The sequence below is a fragment of the Lissotriton vulgaris genome, chromosome 6, assembly GCF_964263255.1.
Source record: "Lissotriton vulgaris chromosome 6, aLisVul1.2, whole genome shotgun sequence".
Lineage (NCBI taxonomy): Eukaryota > Metazoa > Chordata > Amphibia > Caudata > Salamandridae > Lissotriton > Lissotriton vulgaris.
The window spans coordinates 1,850,914,769-1,850,941,815 of NC_141694.1; the positions used below are offsets into that span (position 1 = coordinate 1,850,914,769).

Consider the following 27,047-nt stretch of genomic DNA (forward strand, 5'->3'; position numbering starts at 1 on the left):
ACTACTTTGGGCCTTATTCTTCCAAAAATCGAATTTCTAGGGGGCACATGCATCAACCTATTTAGGAAGTGCAAACGGTGCAAATCGGTAAATTCGGCTGTTTGCGCTTCCTAAATACGTTTTCGGGATGCATGAAACATTTTTTCAAAATTCGTTTTTTTTTGCATTTCTTAAAAATGCGAATGCATTTAAGGAATCACATTTGTGCAATTCCTTAAATGCAATGCATCATTTTTTTAAAAAATGCAAATTTTGAAATAGGAAGTGCAAATTAACACGAGGTTGACCCTCGTGTTAATTTGCGAAATTGTTTCAATAAGCACAAAAATGCATTTTGAAAAGTGTCATGTTACAGACACACATGTCCTTAGGACATGTGTGTGTGAAACATGCACTTTAAAATACATTTCAGGGGTGCAGGGGGGGGGGTCCTTTGGACCCCCCTCTGCACTCTTGCAATGCATCAACAAATTGCTATTTCCTAAAAATAGAAATGCAAAACGGCATTGATTCCTATGGGCCAATGTAATGCCATTCCTTAATTGCGATTCGCAATTAAGGAATCGCAAATTCCGAAAATTAAGAAATCCTAAAAATGTTTAGGATTTCTTGATGCATAGGATTTTGCAATTCCTAAATTGCGATTCCCTAATTTTCGTAATTTAGGAAATGCAAATTCCTACAATGATGCATGTGCTGCTATATCTTCTAAATCCTTTTCTCTTAAATTATTTGATTCTGAGCATGCTGTATGGAACAAGATCCCCCAAAATACAGGTCGATTCTTGAGTGCCTGCTTCCTTAATATTTGTGTAAGTTCTAAAAAATTACCAATTCAATACATATGAAAACGCATACAAAATTCATCTTTTTTATATTCATATGACAATATTTATCCTAGTGTTCACATAATTGCTTCTTATTTTAATTGAACAAAACCTCTCGGCTGTGGCATACTCCCCTTCTAACAGCGCGAACCGCAACAAAGAAGGCATGGCGAATAAGAAAATTGGGAACAGAAGGGTTAAAGAAACAAGAATAAAGAGCTGAGAATTAAAAACCAAGTCTTCCAGTCTGACACCCAGTTTGCCTTCCTTTCACATGCTGGCGGAATTGTTTCGGGCATGGATAAATTAAATATTTGACTGGATTCAATATGTCAGCTGTGGGTTAGTCCCTCTGCAGGTTCTCAGATCACCAAAATGAGTTTCTTGCAGACAATATTACCAGACACATTAACACAGCTGGAGGGAGGCCCAGTCACTCCCATTGTGACGTGTATTATAATAATGCCTTCAATGACCAGGACTCATTAGTATTCCTCTCATAACCTCTACATCATTAAATTCTTGGATTTAATAACTAAATAACCTTGGGTACTGCCAAAATAATAAAACAGATTTTATAGGACTAGCACATCTGTTGGAAAGAGAGGGGCAGATGGTGACATGTCCCTCAAAATCCCTCTTAAAGAATGTGAGCCAACGGTCTGGCCGGACTCTCCTTTTAAGAGATAGTCCATAGGTTTCATCACTCCCTCTGTGCAGGCGTCTCCATGAGCACTCGCTTCCATTTGAGTTTCTGTTCGATTAATCCATGGGTATCTGCTCTTTATCGAAAATGTACTTTTTCATACAGTATAATCTTGCCTTCATATTGTAGAATGAGTTCCACCATGCATACCTCTAACGTAGAGATACACCTGAGTCGCGATCTAGCTTTAAATCGCTTGTGAAACTCTTAAAGTGATTTACATGGCATGCACAGGTCAATGTTTGCTGGTTACACTACCGAACAAGCAGGACACGCAAAGTCCATACGATATGGGGTTTAGGGATGAGAAAGAGTTAGAATGGGAGGGCTTAGGTTGTGGTGACATTGTTGTGTTTTAGAAATGTCAGCCACTTTAAGGAAGGATATGACATTGCTTTCAGTCTGAAACAATAATTCCTAGCTGCAAAAGCAGCCTCCAGACTGTCCCTTAGACTGCCCTCTCGCCATCCCATTGGCCGCAGGATCTCCAATGCAGGCGTCGCACTTCATGCGACAGTCATAGGCTGCACCCATGCCAAGGATTCTCTGCAGTCTGAACATAGTATCTTTAGAAATTGACATTCACATAGGGATCTTAGGACAAGGGTTGTTACTGTGACAACATGCTATGACGTCAGAGCAGGACAGTGGAGTGTAATGGAAAGTCAGATATCTTGCTTCTTTGGCAGACGTGGAAGAAGTGAAAATCTGTCCCCGCTGCGGAGCCTTCATCATGAAGATCAAGGACGGAAGCTGCAACCGCATGAACTGCACCGTCTGCGGCTGCCTCTTCTGCTGGCTGTGCCTGCGCGAGATCACGGATGTCCACTTCCTCAGGTAGGGGAGATCACGGATGTCCACTTCCTCAGGTAGGAGAGATCATGGATGTCCACTTCCTCAGGTACGAGAGATCACGGATGTCCACTTCCTCAGGTACAAGAGATCACGGATGTGCACTTCCTCAGGTAGGAGAGATCACGGGTGTCCACTTCCTCAGGTATGAGAGATCACGGATTTCCACTTCCTCAGGTAGGAGAGATCACGGATCACCACTTCCTCAGGTTCCCCAGATCACATCATGTAGGCGATGCCCTGCTACATCTTATTCTGACTCCTTCGAAGGGGGAGATGGAACCCTGCTGTGTAATTCCTACATCTGTCTTACACCCCATCCCCACACCTGATGTAGGCCCATCACACACAACTTATGCTGGTAGTCCCTGCAGTAGATGCAAGCCTTCTGCGGGAACATGAGAAACACCTCCAACCCCACGCACATCACCTACTGTAGTATCACGCCCATACGCTCTCGCTATATGCGACTTACACCCCTACTGAACCCTCCTGCTGCAGGATGCAACAGTCCACACCGCTGCCCGTACCCACCAGTAATGTAGGAAAGTCCACACCCTCAAGTTACAACCACACCAGCTCAGGAGCCCCCACACACTACACTACACTGAGAGCTCAGACCTGGCCAACCATGGACTGTCTGCTGAGGGAGTCCATAAGAACATGCCCCACAATGAAGAGTGGGCTCCACGGATGCCATCCTCTCTCCCATGCCTATTCAGCCTGCTGATGTGGTCACTCCTTCTTTCATTGCATCCTATTCTTAGTACCTCAGTTGAAGCTCATTCCTATTCTTGCCAGGTGCCCCATCACCTCACCGATGAAACTGAGCCGTCCTGCCCCGTTCACTTCATGGCAGTTTTAACCTCTGTGTTGGCAATTTTTTCTCATGCCATGCCAGGCATCACGTGGTTTGTATGTGAGAAACATTGTACTACAAAAATATTGACTATACATCCATAAAAAAAATATGTCTTCAAAGTACGTAGATGTGGAGTTAAGAATAATAAATCTGTTCTTACCTATACTTACCTTGTTGATAGTTTGCTCGTAATTATTTTTACTGTGATATTTTTACTTCACAATATTTAATATTCAATATATTTTGGTACAATACCATCTCATTGAATCGCCGTGGCCTAGACCTCTCCATCAACAATCCATATGGCGAAATGCCCAGAATATCTCTGATGTTGAAATTCGGTGCAGAAACAGAAATACCTTATCCGCTAAATACATCATCAATGTATCAATTCCTGCTCCTTTAGAAGCCCTAAAAGTAAACAAACCCTTTTTTACTGTCACCTGGTCACTTCTTTCTCCTTCTTTCTCCATTGCCTCCTGGATATGTATGACCCTTTCTTCTGGTCTTGATGAATGCTGCTATGCGTCTACAAAGTGTCTTCTCTTCCTACCTGTAATACCTTCTTCTCTCTTAGTTTGTCTACGGGTGTTCTTTGGTGTCACTTCTCTTCTCACTATTTTCACCATTTCCTCTTAACTATGGCTTGATGAATTGTCTCGTGTTTGTTTTAGCCCCTCCGGATGCACTTTCTGGGGCAAGAAGCCCTGGTCGCGGACGAGGAAGATCCTGTGGCAGCTGGGCATGCTGCTTGGGGCACCCATGGTCATCTCGCTGGTCGCCGGCATCGCCGTCCCGGTGATAGTCATTGGGATACCAGTTTACATGGGAAAGAAGGTAAGCAAACCATCCACAATTATGTAACAGGGTGCGAGGGCATAGATGGCACCTAGTGTTGTTGCAGGGATTTTAAATAACTTATCAAACAAAATTCGTCTGTTACTCTTTCATTTATGCTATCTCTTCCTTCATCAGCCTAAAATCCACCTCTTATATTTCTGCCCTTTCCAATGTACCCATCATTTTAGGAGAAGACGTCTGAGTGAGTGAGTGAGTGAGTGAGTAAGCGAGTGAAGATATAGCTGTAGCAAACCTCACCAGCCTCTTTCTAGGAATGGATCCCCTAAGTTGCCAGGATCTGGCCAACCACCCTCTAACAAGAATTTCTTGAACTCGAGGATATGGACTGGTGCATGCAGGCTGAGGCGGGGTTGCCCTCACAAATATGAAAAGGTCTGGGGACCATGGCGAGATGCCTTCCTGCACAAAAACAATACTATGAGGCTTTAATGTCAGGCTAAATACTTTCTATTGGATTCAGTCCTCCACAGAGAGGCAATGTAAAGCGTTGAGACCTGGTCATGTCTATTCAGCCCTAAGTCGGATAAACAAAGTCATTATTGGGCAGTTGCAGAAGGTGGTGAGACCTATCGGGACACCAGGATACAGGGAGTTCCAGTAGTGCACGCGGGCATTCACAGAAGTCTTTCTCACCTTGTCCTAATTGGAAAAGTATAGAACTATAGTCTCAGAGGTTGCAAGTGCCGCACAAACTGAATTAGCAATTTGAGGCATACGGGTCAATTGTATGGGCATGATTTGGATCTTGGCGGACGTATTACTCCATTATATCCTATGGGATTTATATTTCCGTGAATGGGATCTCCGGCACCGTTGTGTCGGAGTAATCCGTCTGCCGAGATCTAAGTCAGGCCCTATATCCAATAGGAACTCAGCAATCTTCCCTTGGTCTGAGCTATGCACAGAAACTGGCTTAACCTTCTTTATCAATACCTGGATACCTTTTAGGGTTAACCGTGGTCCCGGCAACATTGACCAGTGGTCAGCTTTACTTCATACATGCTTGACCACTGTCAAGTGAGGTCTGGACATCATCCTCCAGGTGGTGGAGCAAGGTGGGATGGTGCATGGTGTGGAATGCAGCGTAGAGGTCTAATTCTGGGGAGATTGAAACCAGTTACAGTCAAAGAATCTTTCAAATGACATTTCTGCAATTTACTTCATAACTTTGGAGATTATATCCAAGTTTGTTATGGTCTTAGTGATGGAATCAAAGGTGGGCTTCTCCAGGTGGAGTGTTACAATCCTCATCCTAAGATCATATGGAGCAGATCCCTCTCAGAAAGAACAGTTAATGATCTTAGAAAAGATAGGGGTGAAGATGCCACAAATCTCCCTACCTGGCAATCTCATCACAGGGGTAGTTGCTGTACAAATGATAAGCAAGCTTCCCATTTCAGTTTCTGGCCTGGGCATAGAGGGGAGAGGGTCACAGATCATGAGTCTGGTTGGAAAAGGGGGCCTGAACTTTCAGACGGTTAGGAGCTGCCCGACTAGATTGCAGTGGTCGGCTCATGCGTTTACGATTGGAGCGTTCGACCCCGCATGTCAGTCACAGAAGTCCCTCCCATACACACATCATTTTATGCATGAAACCCCCCATGTAAAGTGCGAAAGGCTACCGTATTAAAATCCAAAGGGGTAGTTATATTTTACAGGGGTAGTGTCGGCCTTCCTTGTACCCCCACTCACATGCATCTCTCCCCAAAAAGCACCAGTTTCAAACATAGACTGTGCATTGTGGGAATCATGTGATCTGTGAAACATCTATAGTCTCCAAGGAAGCTCCCCCTTGACCCGGTGAACAACACAAAGTACCCAAACCACAGTGACTCAATACGTTTTTTTGATACAGGGTAAGAAACCAATTTATTGTCGCTTCCCTAGACACCATTATTTTGTGTCAATCGTTTTGTATTTTTTATATTTTCAAAGAATTGCTGACAGAAAAAGACATCGAATGCAAATATTTACAAGGCTAAACAAACTTTAACAAACATTAAAGGCAAAGACTATTTACACATTTAGAAACCATTATGTCACACATTAGAAAGTATTCTCACATCAGACATTAAATAAAACAATTATTGAAAAAATAATACAAACATTTTTATCACAAACAACAATAAAATTGCAAACACTGAATGAGAGAAACTAGGGGTTGGGAGGATAGAATATAAGTAATTAAATGACTTATATATATTTTAATGCTGGACCAGCCGGTCCTAGCTTTTGTACAACAATGATACTTTGTATCTCCCAAACAACACTGCTGACGCGTTACTAGACCAGACTGGAGTCACTGGTCTGTCATCAGGGCTGTATGTGTCTTGTATCTGTAGGATACAAAAGCAATGTTTTGCTTAGTCTAGTGTGTGGGCTCCTTATTACCATGAAGTAGCTACAATGACGGTGTGCGCTACATACCAAGGCTGCTCAATGTAGAATTTCAGAGGGGGTCTTTTGGAGGTCCGTTTAAATGAATATCGTGGCCGAACAGAGAAGCCTAGAAAGATTTTAAGGATGTTTTTTAATTACATGATTGATTCATTCATTATGCTAGTGGCTGAGTCAGTTTGGGGAAGTGAAAGCGTACCTTTTACTTTGGGTAGTGCCGAGTGCTGGCAGGATCCATTAGGAGCGGCGTAACCATCAATTTTGATTCTGAGATATGGGAGAGATTGACATTCAGAGGCTTGGCGGCATGCAAATGGTCTTTCACACTCGCTTGGACAATTCAAAGAAAGGTTGCCTACCTTGATTTGACCTCTCGTTTGCGCATGAAAGGGGTTGTTAATTTCAGCGTTCTAAAGGGAAAAACAAAGCGCGATATTAGTGGGATGTTCTTGCTAGTTCAGCGCAAGGCAAGCGCGTGTTAGTGCAGGGGGGGCAAATACCTGTAGCTGGAGCTGCTGCTCTGTTCTGCTGGATTCGAATTTCTCTCAATAAAGATGGCTGCCGCCATTTCCTGTTTGGTATATATGCAAAAACTGTGCTGATGCATTATGGGGCATGTAGTCCCATAAATCGCAATTACTTAAAAAACATTTTTGTTATTGTCACAAAAATCATGAGTGGGTACTGGGCATATTATCTTCAACACCTTATCGTAGTTTGGAAGTAATGGGTACATCACTCCCAAATATTTGATGTATTGTTTGTTTTAAAGCAATGAATGACTCTGCTAGGATGTGCTAGCGTTTTGGGTGGCTTCTCTGGGCCAGGGACCTATTCTCATGAGATAGAGGACCAAGACCAGCGGGCAAACCAGGGATGTCGAACCGGTGCAAATCAGGACAGATGTAATTAGATATGCGCTATCTCAGACAGGTTATTCAAACCATTCTGTGCACTGTTAAATTTTAAAATCAGATACGCTTCTTTTTGTAACAGAACGCGCTCGACGTCGTGGCATTTTGACCTTGAATTCATAGTGTACAGAACAGACCATTTGAATTCTTGTTCATTGTGGGACTTCTCACAGAAATGCTCCACCATTGGAGCAGACATCACCTTTTTCTTAATTCGCGATCAGTGCTGGCTTATTCTTTGGTTGACTTGCTGACTGGTTTTTCTAATGTAAATTAATTGGCACGGACATAGAATCATGTACACAACGTTCTTTGTACTGCTATTAGAAAATTCTTTGTGCTTCCACTTGATCGCATGATGTACAAACTCGTCGCCTTCTATTGTGCTGGAGCAGGCGACGCAGTTACCACACTTGTGGTGGCCCTCGATAGGCTTGAGATTCCATTGCGCCAATAAGTCGCTCTTGGGCTTAGGAATAACCACATCAGCTCGGATGAGTTCCTGGCCAATGCTGCGATTTTTTCTGTAGGCAAAAATGGGTTTGGGGAACGGGCAGCTCAACCCCTCCAACAAATGCCAATTCCTTAATACAACCTGTCTTAGTTTGTGTGTGTCCGGGCAGAAGGTGGTGACGCACACGAGTTTCTCCAAAGGTGCGCGCTGTTTGGTTTGTAATAAACATTCTCTAGGCGTATATTTGGAACGCTTAAGAGAATGTTTGAGGAACTTCCGTGGATAACCACGCTCTTGCATATCACAGCAAAATGCTTGGGAATGCAGCTCTTAGTCTTGTATTTCTGAGCAATTCCGTCTTATTCTTAATAATTGCCCATAGGGTAAATTAGCTTTTAGACTGCGGGGATGTGCACTCCTGTGGTGTAAAATCGTGTTTCTGTCGGTGTCTTTCCTGAACAATGATGAAACCAACCGACCGTCCACACACCTCATTTCACTAAAATAGGGCTATTTTCTATCGAGAATTTTAGATCTCTGTGCCTAGTGTTAAGCCATCCGTGAAAGGCCATTAAATTGGTCTGGCTCCCCTGCCACAGGAGCCAGACGTCGTCTATGTACCTGTACCACTGTAGTATTTGATGTTTAAAGGGATTATTCATGTCCACAAACCTTTTTTCATACTGCGCCATGAAGAGCACCACCATTTCTGGGGCATAAGGACATCCCATGGCGGTGCCCTTCACTTGCATGTAGAACTGACCGTTAAAGGTGAAGTCATTTCTCTTCAGTGCTATTGCTGCCAATTCTAAAATGAAGGCAGTCGGAACCCGATGTGGTCTTTCCCTCATGTCCAGATATAACTGCATGACTTCTAGGGCTTCTTCCTGGGGGATTTGGGTATACAAGGACGTAACATCCATTGTAACCATGATTTGCGATTGCGGATCAAAGATGGTACCTTCGACTTTGTTCAAAAAGTCGGTTTTGTCACGCAAATAAGATTTAACCTGGCACACAAATGGCTTTAGAAAGAAATCCACATATTGCGCGATCGGCTCTAAACAGGAGTCACAGCCCGACACGATGGGACGTCCGGGGGGCTCTATCAAGCTCTTATGTATCTTCGGAAGAAGATAGAGGACAGGGGTCCTAGGGCACTTCTTTAACCACTTGGCTGCTAAGGTACAATTACTCTGGTGCTGTAATTTCCATTGAAATCAATGGAAAGTCCATGACGAGTTACCCTTGTCATTAGCGGCGAAGAGGTTAAGAGGTAATCATACTCCTTATTACCCAGGAAACCACTTTCTTTGCCGGAGTCCAAGACTCTCGCAATTTGTCCCTGGATGTCCTTTGTGGGGTCCTCTGTTAGTGCGCGGTACCAGATGGTATTGTTGACTTGCTTCCCACCCTCTGACAGGTACATAGGACGGGGCCAGATGACTATCGCCCCGCCCTTGTCCGCCGGTTTAATCACTATGGAAGTGATTAAACCGGCGGACAAGGGTTCCCGTCCTATGTACCCGTCGGAGGGTGGGAAGCAAGTCAACTATACCATCTGGTACCAAAGAATTAAATGCAACTTGTATATCCTGTGAAACACTTACAAAGAAAAAGCAATACATGAATTATATTTATTTTCCGACTAAAAAACATTCATCTGAATGTGCAATAAATATAAATATAGAAAGCTTTAAAAAACTTTAAAAAAACCAATAGTACAATCATAGAAATTCATGAGACTACACAGGAGAAAGGGAAAGACAGTCAACTTTGTATTATCAATGTTAATTTAGACTTTATTGGGACAACACAGGGTTGGGCTTCCCTTTCCCTATGACCCTCCACATGGTGACCACTCCAAATTTAACAAATGTATAATGCGTCAACGTGTTTCGGGGGCTTTCGTTGGTTATAGCCACCTTCTTCAGGACAATAAGTAATTACTTCTCCATATCGTTGGTATTACCTAAAGCAGAGATAAAACAAGCCTTTACCTCATGAATATATATACACCCTTTACATGCTTCATGTATCAATCTAAAAACATTATTATTTCCAATCAACACAAGGATGCATCCATATTTTTTAACAATGTTTATCTCAATTGAATACCACTTTGTCCATTGATTTTAATCTAAAAAAACACACATCACATGTTGTCTAGTTCCTAAGTAACAGTTTAGATACAACAGAATCCTTCGTTTTTTAAAAAGAATCCCCACACAGCCCACATTTTTACATTGTAAGTGTTTCACTGTCGTCAATCAGTATCAAACCATACTTCTTTTCACCCGTCATGCATTCCAGTTAGACTCAATCATACTGTTCCATCCTATTTGAATAAGAGGCAACTCACCTATGCAATCGTACATAGGTGAGCATACTGTTCAGGTTCAGCTCATCAATGGAATTGTTTTACAAGACAGACACCTAAGCTGTAGGATATAATACAATACAGCTATTTAACAGCAACTGGGCAAGCTTGTATACATCAAGCCGTTTATTACGTTTATCACATTTCACAATGATCTGAATAATAACTACTAGATTGGTTGGTGATGTGGGAGAACGTTATTCAGTTTTACGTACTTCCCTATATCGATTTAGGCAGTTAAAATCCCGTTGCCCCCTGTCGTTATAGAGTAGATCCTTTTAAAATCCTATATTTTTAAGTACAAAATCCGTTACTTTTATCATTACAGGAATATGTTAATTACCTCGTGGTTAAGTGTCTTTGGATCAACGTTTGTCTCATCAGTTGGACCGTGTGTTAGTTTCTAGTCCTTGACACAATCTTTTTAGGAAAAAATATATAACAATCTTAATCACATGTTTTTTCCTATTTGTTTCCCCCTTTTTTTTAAAGTATAAAGAAACCGCCCTATTTTCATTGAAATATATTCTCACCTGGTTGATTAGAGGCCGGTATGTCGTAATGTTATTTCCGACCCCGGGTAGTTGTTGCTCGTGGCTACATCGACATGAAAAAAGGGTAGGGAGAGCAAAACAAAATCTTTTTAGTTACAAGCTTCTCACCCCACCGTACCTATTATTATACACGGGCACGTTTTTCAAACCATTTTATTAGTCGTTATTATGAACCCAACTCAATTCTATCCTAGTATATTATCTCATGCAATTCATGGTTAGTCTATGTTGCCTCCATATTAAATCGCTACATATTCCCATCTCCATGTAAGTTCGAATTGCCGAAGTAATGCCTGTAAGACATTCATTTCGGTTATATTTCAAGTTTTAGAAAACCTTATTCGACATAGCCTATGTTTACAATGGTGTTGCCCTCCTATTTTCTTGCTATGCTATTAGTACCCACCCGGCCGTATGCTCCCGTACCTTTTTACTCCGACTGCACACTTCCCCGGCAGGTCTCATCTGTTCCGCGTCTGTTATATCGCAATATCGAAATGGCAAAAGGACCAACCTCCGCTACGGGGCCATTTTTAAATGCGTCACTTAATGACGTAATTACTAAGGGACCGTAGACTAATGCCTTTTCGTTATCAACTTAACTTTATTGATACTTTTTGTTCAAACAGTTACTATTTCTGTCACCTACTTACTGCTATTTCTAATGTTAATACTCTATTTAGATTTCAATCGAACCACTGATTAAATACGTTATTTATTTTGAGCAATTCCCACTATATCGTGTACATTTACATATGCGTCCTAAAGACACCAGTGAACTGTACTCAAGCCCTATGTTTCTTTAAATTGAAGAACGAAATGTCACTGGTTAGGTGATTTATTTATTTTGGGCAAATCACTCTATATCATTTATATTTACATGTGTGTCGTAAAGGCACCAATGAACTATACTCAAACCATGCGGTTCTTTAACCCCTTCCATGCTCATGACGAGTTCAGCTCGTCATGAGGCAAAGTGGAGCTGCACTCATGACGAGCTGAGCTCGTCATGACCACACCCATTAACATTATGGCCCAGCACAGGAGGGGGATATCAGCAGCAGCGATGGTGTCAAACTAAAGGACGCAATGTCATTGACATTCATTCTCGTGTTATCTAAGTAATAACCGGCTCACTAGTATACTGCTCTTTTATACTAAGCCATACTCTCATATGGCTAACTGGGCTACAGATGGCATGCGGTGCTATCAAGAATTGGTGCAGTTGCACAATCTTGCCCTGAGTTATTGTTAAAGTCTCTAACATCTTGCCTCATTGATTATTGTAGTTATGGAGAGAAAAGTACTATACCACAATTCTCATCCAATCCTCTTTTGTATTAAGTCCCTTATTCACAGTATCAAGGGTAGAAATATACCACTGCTCTCTGTTTTTATGTTTGATTTCTACATTTCCTCCCCTCTTGGAGCATATGATCTTTTCTATGATAAACCATGACAATTCAGTGTGTTTATGATTAAGTTTGGCAAAGTGATCTACAATAGGGGCATTCATTTTGCCGGTCTTTAATGCAGATATATGTTCGAGGAGATGTAATCTTAGCTCTCTACCAGTTTCCCCGAAGTATGCCAGTCCACAAGGACAGAGGAGCAAGTATATTAAATTGCTGCTCCTACAATTGTTAAGGGTTTTGGCAGTCATAGTGTAATTATTATGGGTAATAGTTTTGGTGACACAACAATTCTCACATACAGAGCAGTTGCCACATTTGTAATTACCAACTGCTTTGTTCCCTGTGATGGTCCTCTGATTGGTGTGACTCTCTTCTCTGTATGTGTGCACCAGATTGTTACGTACATTTTCATTGCGTCTGAACGCAAAAATCGGTTTCTGAATTTTTGTGTCTTTACCGTCATTTAGAATATTCCAACTTGAATAGATCGCATTCTTCAATCTGTTACTGATGTTAGAGAATTGGCTCACAAAGACCAACTTTGAGTCTATTGTGGCTTTCACTTTCTTGGAATTAGGTTCTGGATGTATCATACTTTTGCGATTGTAAAATCGTGCCCGTTTACAAGAATTCTTTATCAATTTCTTAGGGTATACGAATACGAATAACATATCTCCTATCCATAGAAATTTCTATCCTCCCTCTCTGTGGGACCGTCTGGTTGGCTGCCCCACTGAGCCCTTTTGAAAGTGGTCCTCTAGCAGAACCAGAACAATCTTGGGCACAGCATCCAAGAGGAGGAACTTCATCTTTGTGGACCTAGACATCACTGGACAGAAAGACCTGCTTTATCCAGAGATTGGCTGTCACCACTGGCAATCGCCTTGCCGGCAGTAGAGCATACACTGCCCTGGAGCCAGGTGTACTCTTTTTATACATCGAGGTATCTGTCCAGAGTGAAGATGTGTTCCTGTGTTGCTCTTATTCAGACCCCCCGATGTACCTCATGGGGCCAGGAAGGAGGCTTGAAGTGTCAGGAGATGCATGGGAATTATAGTGCTATGTAGAAAGACCAGTGGAAGGTGCTAATTTTTTTCTGCAGTGCTTCCTGTAATGCCTGAGAGACCCTCTCTAACAATGGAAATCTGGCCTTTCTCCCCGGGAAACTTCTGCCCTACTAAATTTATCAATAAACCGGGCAACGCAAGGTTATCTCCAAGTCAAAAAAAGGGTCGTGGGGGCTCATAGAGAGATCAAGTGTCCGCTGCACTCTAAGATCTCTTTATTACGACAAGAAAATGGGCTCTCTGTTTCCCCATCCACGAGAAAACCACAAGTGGTCTCTGAGCCCTTTAGCGACAAGGTGCTTGGTGGAGCCCATGGCCCCTCACTTCCCCTGAGCTCCACTCCAGAGTTATGTGCAAACATTGCTATTAAGGCACTTAGCTTGAGGCTACGGGGTGCTACTCGGCCTGCGACTGATAGCATGCAGACTTTCCTGCAATGAATGTGTAACTTGTGTGTAACTCTCACAGTGCTAAATTTGAACTGGTGTTCTGCAGTGCTCGGCACTGACACTTATTTGTGAACACCAGCCCCAATTACATTCTGCCACTTGGTGGCACTGTTCATCCTATTTAGAGATAAGCATAAACAACTATTGTTTATAAATTCAATATACATTAAAAACGACTAATACCCACCGCCCAAGCAATTCTTATAACTTTGGGGGCTTGGAATAGTCTGAACTGTCACAGTGTGATGGTTAGTAGTTGTGTTTGTATCGTCATTGACTGCGCTGACAGGGGCAATGGGTGGGGTAAACCGAAGTGGCCTCCTGATGAGGGCCCTGGCACTTATATTTTTTACAGATTGTGCACTGAGCTCTCAGATGTGCTGCATGTATGGACTGCGCTAGGGCGGCCATGAGACAGAAATACTGAGGGTGACAGACTGGAAATGCCAACTTTGGGCAATTGTTTGTGTCAAGATTTCGAAACCATTATTTGAAAGGTCTTCTCTTCGACCACAAATCCAACCCTTGTACCTGCAAAACTAGTAAATATTTAGCTTACCATCTTTTGCTGCAGTCTTGAAGTTATTTGCACTCCTACCTGACTGAAACTGTGGCAACCAAACAGTTGACTAAATTCCTGGAGGATGAGGACATCCTGCACCCTAATCAATCTGGGTTTCGGGCCTCACACTCCACCGAGTCTGCCCTTTTGTACACTGTGGAGACACTGAAGACCGCCATGGATCAAGGGAGGAAGGCCGTCCTTGTCTTACTTGATCTATCGGCGGCCTTCGATACGGTGTCCCACTCAATACTGATCAGTCGTCTGGTAGCAGCGGGGATAGCGGGCACCGTGTTGGACTGGTTGAAGAACTTCCTCGACCATCGTAGACAGGTCACGGTGTTGGGAGAACACTGCTCTGAGGAAAAAATCACGCAAACAGGGGTACCTCAGGGCTCCAGTTTGAGCCCAGTACTGTTCAACTTATACATGACCCCCTTGATTGAGCTGATTTCGTCCTTTAACATCAGTACCATATCATACGCTGACGATACTCAGCTCATTCTGGTACTAGACAGGGAAAATGGAAAGGCAGAGGAAAACCTAAAAGACTGCCTTACCGCAACCTTCATTTGGATGCGTGAGAACCACCTAAAATGTAACACCGGGAAGACCGAAATTATACCCTTCGGCCCCCAAAACCCCTTTTCCCCTAGCCTATGGTGGCCATCGGATGTGGAGTCCCCTCCTGATACCATCGTTACGGCCCGGAACCTAGGGATCAGGTTTGATAGTGCCCTATCTTTCAAACAGCAGGCAGGGGCAGTGGCAGGGTCTTGTTTTAATATCATCAGAGGACTCAGAAAGTTCTTTGATTTTCTCCCTCTGACAGCCAGGAAGACGGTGACAGTAGCACTCGTAACATCTCGTTTGGACTACTGCAACAGTTTATATGCAGGACTAAATCGATCTGTCCTGCATAGGTTGCAGGTTGTCCAAAATGCTGCTGCCCGCCTGGTTTTAAAATGGCCGAGGAGGTCATCTGCCTCGGCTGCTCTCAAGGCCCTACACTGGCTACCCATTCACAAACGTATACTGTTTAAGATCTTAGTGATTACCTTCAGAGCATATCACCAACAAGGACCCAAATACTTTCTCCCCTGGTTTAAACAGTATGCACCAACACGTTCCCTCAGATCAGCCAACATGAATCTGTTACGGATCCCCAAATTCAGACTCTCAACAAGAGGAGGGAAATCCCTCGCAACACTGGGCGCAAAGGCTTGGAATAAACTCCCACCCAATCTGCGCCTGATCTCTGCTGAGAATAATTTCCGTAAGGCTCTGAAAACCTGGATTTTCAACCTTTCAGATACGGTCTGTATGACTCTGGTTTAGACACAGTGTGTTCAGTATAGATGAGATGGATGTGCGAGCTGACTTTTCCGGCCTTCCACCTAGGCTACGGGCTATAAGCGCCAAGATGCTCCTTGGAGTGACAGCCGCGCTATATAAGTGCATATTTACATATTTACATTTACCAGGCGGGGGTAGAGGGATCGAGGAAGGCACCAGTTATTTTGGGAACTTATTTATATCAAGCAAAAGAACTGCGACTCCCTTCTTTTAGATATTGATCAATGAAGTTAAAAATAATTTTTATATTTCAGTTTAATGTTTTGAACAGTTCTCTAAGTGAAATATGAAGTTTGTAGGGATACATGTCAAGCAGGGGCTTAGCGTATATTGGTTCAGAGGGTGCAGTGGCACCGGCACAGAGACCCGAGGGGTCCACTGAACCCTGATTATTGCTGTATTTCACAGTTCAAATCGCCTTGTACTGTGGCCCGTAACACACTGGCCTCGCCCCTGACTTCAATCTGTGCTAAAAATGTGACTCTGGATTATAATCCAAGGGAGATGAACACCTCAGAGGAGACAAACCCTGACTCGGGTGTGTAAAGACATTAAGGGTTCATCGGACTCATATAACCAACCCGAGATTCTAGGCAATGGGGATCAAAGTTCAGGGCAGTGTTGAGAAGCACCGAGCTGTCCTTTTACACTAGGCTCTTCCATAGGCGCTGGAACTAGGGGTTCAGCAGTCCCAAAAATAATCACCCTGGAGTATGGAAGGTGAATGAGCATTAAAGATTCCTTTAAATTATGTTATTATCTTGTCACATTTTGCTGGCAATTCAAGGACAAAGATCAGTTGTCAGACTCTGTCTTCTGACAAATTGCTGCTTATTTGGAAAATGGTGTTTACTTTAATTCCTCGCACTAAAGAGCCAGAGGATTTCGTGAAAGTGACCCAGGTGACAATCTTGCTGGGGCACAGGAAGGGAAAGAAAAAGTAGTAGAATGTAATGTTATTCTAACATACAATAATATTTAAATACCTATAAACGAACTATACACATATTTCAAATATATCAGCGATTAGGAAGGCATAAACGAAGCATAGTTGTATTTCTGAATTGTGATGGGAGCAAAGATTTTAATAGAATGATAACAAATCAAGATACTTTACTTGGTGATGTGCAAATGTTAAATATTCGCTGAAACACGATTTTCCCACATTATCGTTTGTTCTCTTTATAGTTTTACCATTTAAAACTGCACGTCAATGAACATTTTAGTGGCCATTGCATCAGAAAAAGCACTGCCTGTAAATGACAATGTTCTGCCCCTCTAGAGCTCCAAAATGCACCACTGGTTACATACCACACACTTACCACTCTGCTGAATGGGTGTGACATATTTGCTCCACTTGTTAGGTTGACCCTACCAGACAGCGCAGCTATCTGGTTTGTGAATGACATCTTGGGGACCTTCAGAAAGCTTACCTGGGAAAACATTCCGCCCATTGCTTACCATTGGCTTTGTGGTTTGTAACTCACATTTTCTGGCTTTCTATTTGCTGGCTTAATTTGTTTTAGGCTGCCCAAGCTCAGTTTGTTCCTCTCAAGGAGCAACGCCTTTTCACACCACCTCTCCTTGTATTCTTCCAGGAGTGTTCCCTTCTGTAAACAGGCCTATAAATCTTGTTTTGTTCTTGTCACATTTGCTGTGCATTCAAAGACGGAGGTCAGTTGTCAGGCTCAGTTGTCTGAGGGAGCTTGGTGTTTACTTTTCTTTCTCTGACTACAAATCGAGAGGATTTAAGTGACAATCTTGCTGTATACTAGGGGTAGAGGAAAGGGTTTTTTCTAGCACACAACATTTAAACGAACGGTACAAGTATTTCAGAATATATCAGAATTAGTACAGTACAAATGAAGCACATTTTTTGTTAATTCTGAAGTGTGTTGAAAACAAATACTTTAATGTGATTAAAACAAATCAATACACTAGGTGATGCCCTTTCCACACATCATCGTTTATGCCCTGTATAGTTTTATTAGTAAAACTGCATGTCTGTGCAAATGTAATGGTCATTGCAGTTAAAAATGTGTTGTCTGTAATGGATGCGTACTACCACATATGCATACTCCACTCTATGACTCTCTACTCCACTCTACTCTGCACCACTCCACGCCACTGCACTCTACACCACTTCATGTGATGCCTCTCTACTCTACTTTGCACCGCTGTACTCTTCGCCCCTGCACTCTACACCACTCAACTCTATACAACTCCACTCTACACCACTCTGAAAAATTGCACTCTATGCCACTGCACTCTATGACACCCTCTACGCCAATGAACTCTACTCTGTACCACTCCACTCTACGCACCTGCACTTTATACCATGCCACTTTCCGCCACTCTAATCCACTCTGCGCCATTGCACTCTGTGCCACTGCACTCTACACCACTTTACTCGGTTACTCTATGCCACTCCACTCTACACTGCGCCACTCCACTCTACGCCACTTCACTCTACTCTGGAATAATCTACTCTACGCCACTGAATCTATGCCACACTGCACCATTCCACTCTATGCTACTGTACTCTACGGCACTCTACTCTAAACCACTGCACTCTATGTCACTGCACTCTAGCCAGTGCACTCTACACTGCACCACTATAGTCTATGCCACTGTTCTCTACGCCACTGTACACCACTGCACTTTACGACACTCTACTCTGCAACACTGCAATCTCGGCCACTGAACTCTATGTCACTCTACTCTGCACTATTGCACTCTATGCCACTGCACTCTATGCCACTCTACTCTACTCTGCACCAGGGTACATCACTCTACTCTGCACCACTCTACATCACTATACTCTGCACCACTCTAAGCCACTGCACTCAATGCCACTCTGCTCTACGTCACTCTACACTACTCTGCACCACTGCATTCAACACCACTGTTTTCTATATCACTGCACTCTAATCTGTACCACTGTTGTCTATGCCAATGCACTCCACGCCACTCTGCACCACTACACAATATGTCACTCTACTCTGAAGCACTGCACTCTCAGCCACTGAACTCTACGCCTCTCTACTCTGCACAACTGCATTCTATGTCAATACACTCTACGCCACTACACTCTACTCTGCACCACTCTACGTCACTCTACTTTGCACCACTCCATGCCACTGCATTCTAAACCACTCTACGCCACTTTACACTACTCTGCAACATTGCACTCTATGCCACGGTATTCTATGCCAGTGCACTCTATGCCACTCTACTCTGCACCACTCCACTCTGCAACACTGCACTCTACACCACTGCACTCTACTATGCACCACTCTAATCTATGCCAATGCATTCTATGACCCTGAATTCTCTGCCTCTGCACTCTACACAACTGTACTCTGCGACATTCTACGCTAATGTACTCTACGTACTCCACTCCACTGTACGCCATTCTACACTATGCCACTGCATTCCATGCTTCTGCACTCTACTCTGCCCCACTGTATTCAATGCAACTGCTCTCTATGCCACTGCACTCTATGCAACAATACTCAATACCACTGCACTCTACGACACTACTCTGCAACACTGCACTCTGCACCACTGAACTCTACGCCACACTACTCTGCACTATTGCATTCTATGCCAATGCACTCTTTGCCATTGCACTTTATGCCACTCTATTCTGCATCACTCCACTCTACTCCAATGCATTCTGCAGAACTCCACTCTATGCCATTGCACTGTAGCCTACCGCATGGTACTCTACTCTACAGCACTCAGCTCTGCATCACTCTATGCCAATCTACTCTGCACCACTCTACGCCACTGCACTCTATGCCACTGTACTCTACGTCACTCTACTCTACACTACTCCACTCTGCACCACTGCATTCTACATCACTGCACTCTACTATGCAACACTCTAATCTACGCCACTGTATTCTACGCTGCTGAATTCTATGGTGCTGCGCTCGGTGCCACTGCACTCTACGCCACTGTACTCTGCAACACTCTATGCCAATGCTCTCTACACCAGTCCACTATACTCTGACTCCACTCTACTCTGCACCACTCCACTGTACGCCACATGACTCCAGTCTACGCCACGCCACTCTATGACCCTCTACTCCACTCTTGGCCATTTCAGTCTATGACACTCCTCACCACTAACGATTAGCCATGCTGAACAGCCGCCACACATGTGTACAACATGGTTAAAACTTTGCCAATGCTTGTTTTTGAGTGACACCTGGATTTTTCGCAATCTCTATGACTCCAGTGATGTAACTTTAATGGCAGATCCCCCACTCTGAAAATTGTTCCAGCACCACTGGTTTCTCCCTGTTCAGCTAATTTTATTTTTCCTCTTTCTGTCTCCAATATTCCCCCCCCCCCCCCCCTTACCCCCACCCCTGCCTCCAGCGGATTTCACACCATCAGGAGCAGCTAATGGAATTATGGTTTTCACACTTCCAAATTAAAATATGCGAAAATGCATTTTGCATAATTTACTAACACAGCTCAGCTCATCTTTTATGTTTGCATCCAAGGGAGCAGTGGGCCTGAGACAGGAGGGACAGCCTTGAATTCATAGCAAGACCAGCAGCACTTCACGAGGGGAGGGCCTTGTCTCATGAGCAGCTGAGGGTGTGGGTAAAAAGCCAGAGTCTGTAGGAAACACTTAACAGAGAATGAAACAGTTTTCCTCTGCACCTCAGACCCAGGGGTGTCTGAACAGCATTATATTTAGGCCCCCGGGCAAAGCGGTGCACTGGGCCCTGCCTAACAACCACTCACAGGAATAAAAATGTTTAAACAAAATGTTTTATTAAATTCAGGTCTGCACTGGGCCCCTATGCTCGTGGGGCCCCCGGTCAACTACCCAGTGTGTCCATGCGTTAAGACGGCACTACTCAGACCCATCTTCCACACCCTCTGTCCAAAACGGATTTCTGGCTTGCCTAGCTGCTTTATGAGTTTACTGAAGCATTTTGAGGGTACCATAGATCAATAAACAATGATAATAACTGTGGGTCTAAGGAAACTCAAAACTCTGTATTCAAAAAATTTGTCTTATCCATTACTTGATGCGCTAGGACCCTTCACTTTGTGATATGGAATCCCATCAGTTACTCTATCTAGACCGCCTTATTTGTCATCATTTGGGCCAGTCTCAGCAAGTGGTATGCCCACAGCGCATACTCAGTACATACCAATATAGGTAACTGAAAAGCAGTGCACAAAAATTATAACAAGTGAGAGTGAGTGATTAAAAATGGATAGTGGTTGCAAAGAGAAACTTTAATGAAGAGAAATCCACTTCCAAGTTTAAAAGAACGTGGAGTGTAAAATAACAGTAGTTTTAACAAATATCTACTGGCTGTTTATAGAGGTCGACATGTTTCTGCAGTTGTAGATACTAAGTGTATCTCCTGCTTCCTCAGGACCAAAATGATATTTTGCTACTGCTTATGAAACGTGAGTGTGTGTTTAACAAAATTCAAACAAACATTAGGATATCACCTGATAAGGCCTTCTCAATGCTCCTGTTAAGTAGAAGCTGATTGCCACAGGAGGAATGAATCAAGTGTGGAGGACACATAAAAAGGAAAACAGAGAGGAACACATTAAGAAGAGTTATCTGTCATGAGTTTCCATTGCTAGCATAGTTTATGTACTCGCAATATTATAGGTACAAAGCCCAACCATTTCTGAATTGTAAATGCCTCTCACTCACCTAGAGTTTGAGAGACCGGTGCTGCTCCTCGCCTGGCTACAGCTCAGGAATCGGGGGCACCGCTCTCATGTTAACAAAAAATAATAAACCACAAAAAAGACCAGTGAGAACGCCTCATAGTGACCGTCAGCCCTCAAATCTTAAACCATTAGATTCAAGCAGTCGATTAAAACTGTTGTTGACAACATCTCTTCTGGCGCATGCCTTCAGTTCTTATTTGTTAGGAGCACCAAAAGGACATTGTGCCATAAAGTTAGGAAGATATAGAGAGTTTATTCGTATATATGTCTATAAGCCCGAGACTCATGGGTAACAGGTATTAAACCTGTATTAGACCGTTATTGCCGCTGATAAAATCACTTAATTGCAGCACATTTTTAAATCCATTTGTAAAAAGTGCTAAATCGTAATGGACATATTGATGTCACAGGGGAGCGAGGTTGAAAAAGCTATAATTGAGACAATGTTATTAAGATTTACAAAGCACACCCCCAGACGGGTGTAAAGTGCGCCGGTGATATGGCTCAGTAACAGCACAACTAAGATGCCACAATCTATATGGTTAGGAAAATGAGGATAACCACTCGCAAAATTGTATGCGTTATCGAAAACGCAGTGCGAACAGGTTCACCTACCTGTCCGTCGATACCCCAGTCAGCATCTGCGCTGTACGGGGAGGCGGCGAGGAAAGCTTTCTCACCGTTTTTCTAGATGCGGAAGTGTTGGTTTGTTCCGGCATCGTGTTAGTGCGCATGCGCCAAACCTTCTGTCGCGCAACTGACTACGTGTCAGTGCAGCGCCTGAAAAATCCTGGGAAATGTAGTCATAACATCGAGTGTGATTGACGCGATGTTGCAATTAGTAATACGAATGATAAGCAAGGCAATGTAAACACATTCCATTGATCAAGGAATTGGAATTATAAAGTTCCAAAGCAATGTAAACTGGGCACTTGGATAGTGCATCTCATCGCTCAAGGCCGAGCCGATTTCAGGAATGTTACCAATTTCCGTGACTTCATGGGGGAAAAAAAAGAATATCTTTAAAACGTATCATTTGTATGTATATAAAGGATCAAACATGAACCGCACAGTGTAGTTAGTATTACAGACCACCTATTTTAAGCACGTTTATTAAACAGAGGATGACCCTGGGATATTTATAAGACAATCAGTCCATTATCGAGTGCCTGAGATATGATGTTTAGTGAATATATAGAACCGAACAATAATCTCAGTATGCTCTCAAGTGTGGCAAGGCAAATAGACGTAGTCCTAAGGGTAAATAGGACGATATGTACATTATCATGTCACAAAAATTGAAAGTACACACAGCTGACATTGCTACTTGGAGATGTAAATACTGGAGGTCAAGACATGGCATCACTCTATAATGAGGCCCAAGGTATGTCCTCATTCAGGCCATTTTTGTCTGTATTCAGACGGTATACCCATTTTTGCTCCAGTTTGAAAAGATATTTCGTGATGTCCACAATATGCGGGGGGATCCGAGGTTGTTCTAACATGGTCCATGAAAAATCTGTGGGTGTATGTCCCACCTCTAAAAAGTGGTTCGTGAGGCGGGTCGCTTGCTTCTTGCATCGGATCGTGCTCTTATGTTCCGATATCCTCACTTTTATTTTTCATGTTGTCATTCCCACGTATTGTAAGGGAAAAGAGCATTTGATAAGGTAGATAAGGTTGGAACTGTTGCAGTTGGTGAACTGCTTCTGTTCCCACCGTCTAGAAGTCCCGATGTCAATACTTGTTGTGTGGGCCGTTTGTGCACATGCAGCACAATTCCCGCAGGGGTGGTGACCCACCACTGGTGGAAGGTCCCATAGAGTGCCCACTTGATGAATTTTCTTTGGACCAGGTCTAGTATGTACTAGCCGGTCTTTGAGGCTTGATCCTCTTTTGTACGCAAATAGAGGTACAGGCAGGTTGTCAGGGCCAGTGTTGAGGATCCTCCAATGTCGTTTTACAATTTTCTTGATGGCATTTGACCGTGTATTGAATGTATTTACAAATGCTATCCTCTCATTCTTCGGTTTCGGGAGAGTGACTTCTAAGAGGGATTCACGATTATTGTTCGAGGCTCTTTTTTTGGAATCACAAATCAATTTTTTAGGGTATTTCTTGTTACGAAGACAAGATTCAAGTTTTCCAGCATGCTTATTGAAGCTCTCCTTAGTGCTGCAGTTGCGCTGAATACGCAAGAACTGCCCAAAGGGCAGATTGTCCCTGAGGGCCTTAGGATGACAGCTATCATATTGAAGCAAGGAGTTTCGTGCCATGGGTTTCTTATACAGTTCGGATTCGAGGCCCCCTGTGGTTGCTGTGATCCGAAGGTCCAGAAATGCCAAGGTGGTTTTGGAGAATTCAATAGTGAAACGTAAGAACGTATTTTGCTCGTTCAACCACTGGTGGAAGGTCTTAAGTTCGTCCCCAGTTCCACGCCACACGACCAAAATATCATCTATGTAGCGTTTCCAAATCTTTATTGATGGTAAGTACGGGTTTGTAGATGATAATACACACTCTTGTTCAAACCTATGAAAATATAGGTTTGCTAGGGACGGGGCAAAATTGCTGCCCATACTGGTCCCTGAGGTCTGAAGGAACACTGTGTCTTCGAACTGAAAAAAAATTTCTTTCATCGCCATAGTGGCGAGTTCCATAATGAAAGATACTGGAGTGATGGAGTCCCAAGTTTGTTCGCGTAGTAGTGACTCTACCACCTCTAGTGTCTCATTTTGCGGTATTGAGGTGTAGAGAGACTCTACATCAAAGGATACTAAGAGATCCAAATTGGTGTCAAACTCAATACCTGGCAAAGTTCTCAACAGATCTTTCGTATCTTGAATATAAGTTGGCATCAACTTGTGTCTTGTGAACTTTCGGGAGCACATAAAAATATGGTATCACCGGATTGGAAGTGCAGAGGAAAGAGGCTTCATTTGCCGTGATCCAGCCTTCTGACAGTGCCTCCTCAGTTAGATGTCTGATTTGCAAAGAAAGTCTCTCAGTCGGGTCTGTAGACAAAGGACTGTACGATTTGATGTCACTGAGTTGTCTGAGACATTCCTGCCTATAGGTGCTTGTGTCTAGCAGGACCGTAGCGCCACCTTTATCTGCAGGTTTAATGATAACTGCGTCATCTTTCGCTAGACTCGTCAGGGCCTGCTGTTCCTGCCTTGAAAGATTCATGAATGGTGAGTTAGTCTTGGTAAACAGAGTCTGAATGTCATGTCTTACTGCTTCCTCAAAGGTTAATACCTTCGTTGGGATGGTATGTGGTAGAGGCATGAAATTAGAAATCTTTCTTAACCCTGTATTAGTTTCAGTGGAAGGGCTCTCAGAGTTCAAAAAGAAAAAATGCAGTCTGATCTTCCTGAAGAACTGGGCCAGCTCAATGTTGGTCTGAAAAGGATCTCCCATAGTAGTCTGGACGAAACCTAGTCCTCGGTTCAGCACTTGGGTCTCGGTAGGGGTGAGCTCTCTAGAGCTTAAGTTGATTATCAAACTGTCTCTGTGCTCGTGCCCGCTTGTTCCTGGGGTACTTGTTTGCCGCTCCGTAGACCCATCGATTGCGGAGGTACTGTCCACTGTACTGTTCCCCGGGAGGATCGTCTTCTGCCTCTTGTTCTTCCTTGGCCAAACCCTAAAAAATGTTGCATGTTCTGATGGTGAGGAAAAGGCATAGGGCCGAAAGGGCCCATAGGTTGGGGGGTAAAAGGACCTCCTGTCATAGCTCATCTATAACAAATATTTGTGGAGTAAAAGACAAACCACTGACCAAGGGTTTGGCTACAATTTCATGTTAAACAAGAGGAACTGATCTTGGTTGTATAATGCAGGGGTTGCAACTGCAACCCCTAAGTCACATATTGCGCCCACCGCCACCTTGCATATGACCCTGGCTGTTTGTCAGCTTTGGCAAGTGCACTGGTGTGTAAGTGCAGGCGCGCACCTGTTGCCCCCTACGCTAGCTGAGGAAGTGGTGCCTGGCGCAGTGTGTGTACCACAGTGTTTGAGACCCCTGAACTCGGTCCTAGGGCCCTCAATCTGGTAGCGTAGAAGCGCTACCAATGATGACAGCCTTGGCAAGAATAATTGGCCAGCCCCCGCCCAGCTGTAAAGCCGCACTGATGCGGCCCGCCTCGGAGTCGAGTCGGGCTCATGCCTGCTGCTTGGGGGCCGGAATTCAAGACTAGAGTGACTGGCTAGATCAGGATCGGGCTGCGAGTGACTTGCTTCACTTAATTGTCACTCACTGACGGAGTTTGACGGTCGGACCTCAGGTGGTCTTGGGACAGGTGTGGTCTTGTGGGAATGAGATGACTGAGCCGTCACATTGATTCGCCTCTCTGACTTCTCTTGTGGTGGTGCCTGTCGTTGTGACTCCTGTGAACTGCGGGCCCTGGGCAAACCGCTAACAGAAGCAACCAGAAAAGTAAGATAAGATTATCTGTTTTTGGAGTTGACTCAAGATTTACAAATGCCCAGCAAAACGTCAGAAATGATTGTTAAAGAGCACACATTTCCGGTCCAGCCCTTCTAGTGGTCTAGCCATCGTTTAGGGAATGTGAATAATACATTAATTGCCGTTGTTTTATGTCGCACACGGCATCCATGTGGCCAAAGCATGCGCACGCGGTCAGTGCTGGTGGACTGGCCTACAAGACCGTCTGTTTTGAACGCCATCAAGGCTGGATTTGGCCGGACCAGGCATAGTGCAGAAGGTTGATATGCCTGCTGAAAAGAATATTTCCCATGCATATCAGAGAACAATATTTTATATAGCTCAGTGGGTTACTGCTTTTGCCACAGAGATTCTGTTGCTGCTGTGCAGTTCATAAGTTGTATTCATAATCCAGCACAGTGAGCTGTGAAGTGCCATCTAAGAGCGGCATGCAAGCTGCATGGTACAGGCTAGAAAGTATTGTTTTTTCCCCAGTCTGTCTATCCTGATGTTGCTAAGAAAAGTTTGTTTGAGTAGAAATAAATTCTTAGTATTAAAGTCAACCCTACCCACTATGGCATGTCCTGAATCCTGAGTTTCGCTTCTCCAGACCAAGCCCTCTTAAAAAGTGCCTACGAGTGTGGGTGAGATGGGAATCCTACACCTTGAAGTCCTCTTTGCCTTATGTAACGTTTTCTGTACATTGATGTACACACATGTGTTTTACTGTCTCTATGCATGTGTGATAAATGTTGAAAATGTGGAAAGTTTTGCTTTTGGAGTATCCACTATGGTTTAGCGTGCCCCTAGGGCTCTACTGTATTTTGTGCAACTTATTGTATTTTAATTGAATATATTGTATTGTGCTTGTGCCTCTGACCTCATAAAGAGTTCAGAGGTTTGTCTAGTAATAAATAACATATATATTTTATATATATCCTGTGTGGTGTCCTTTCATTTGGTATTAAAGGGGTTACATATGGTAAAACAGCTGGCTTCACGTGCCAAAAGAGTTTAGCCTAAGACTGCTCTGTCCACGCTACCCCTAGGATAGATGGTCTATAAGGTTGACTTTACAACCATCACCAAGAGGGTTATTTGGACTGGTGCAAGGTGCTCACTAGAATAGTGAACATCATATACCAGGCCAACTTCTCACATGGCAAAGGCAACCCACGCAGGAAACGAAGTTGGCTTCTTACTCAGACCAGCAAGGTCTGAGG

At 43.6% G+C, this 27,047-nt stretch overlaps 1 protein-coding gene across 1 annotated transcript in view; it reads left to right on the plus strand.

The window, feature by feature from the left end:
• LOC147709644 (E3 ubiquitin-protein ligase RNF19A-like) overlaps positions 1 to 27,047 on the plus strand; it is a 297,443-nt gene that overhangs the window by 215,036 nt on the left and 55,360 nt on the right. The window contains exons 4-5 of the mRNA XM_086928167.1: positions 2,223 to 2,370; positions 3,922 to 4,084. Coding sequence (XP_086784293.1) covers positions 2,223 to 2,370; positions 3,922 to 4,084 — 311 coding nt within the window. The remainder of the gene's footprint in view (positions 1 to 2,222; positions 2,371 to 3,921; positions 4,085 to 27,047) is intronic.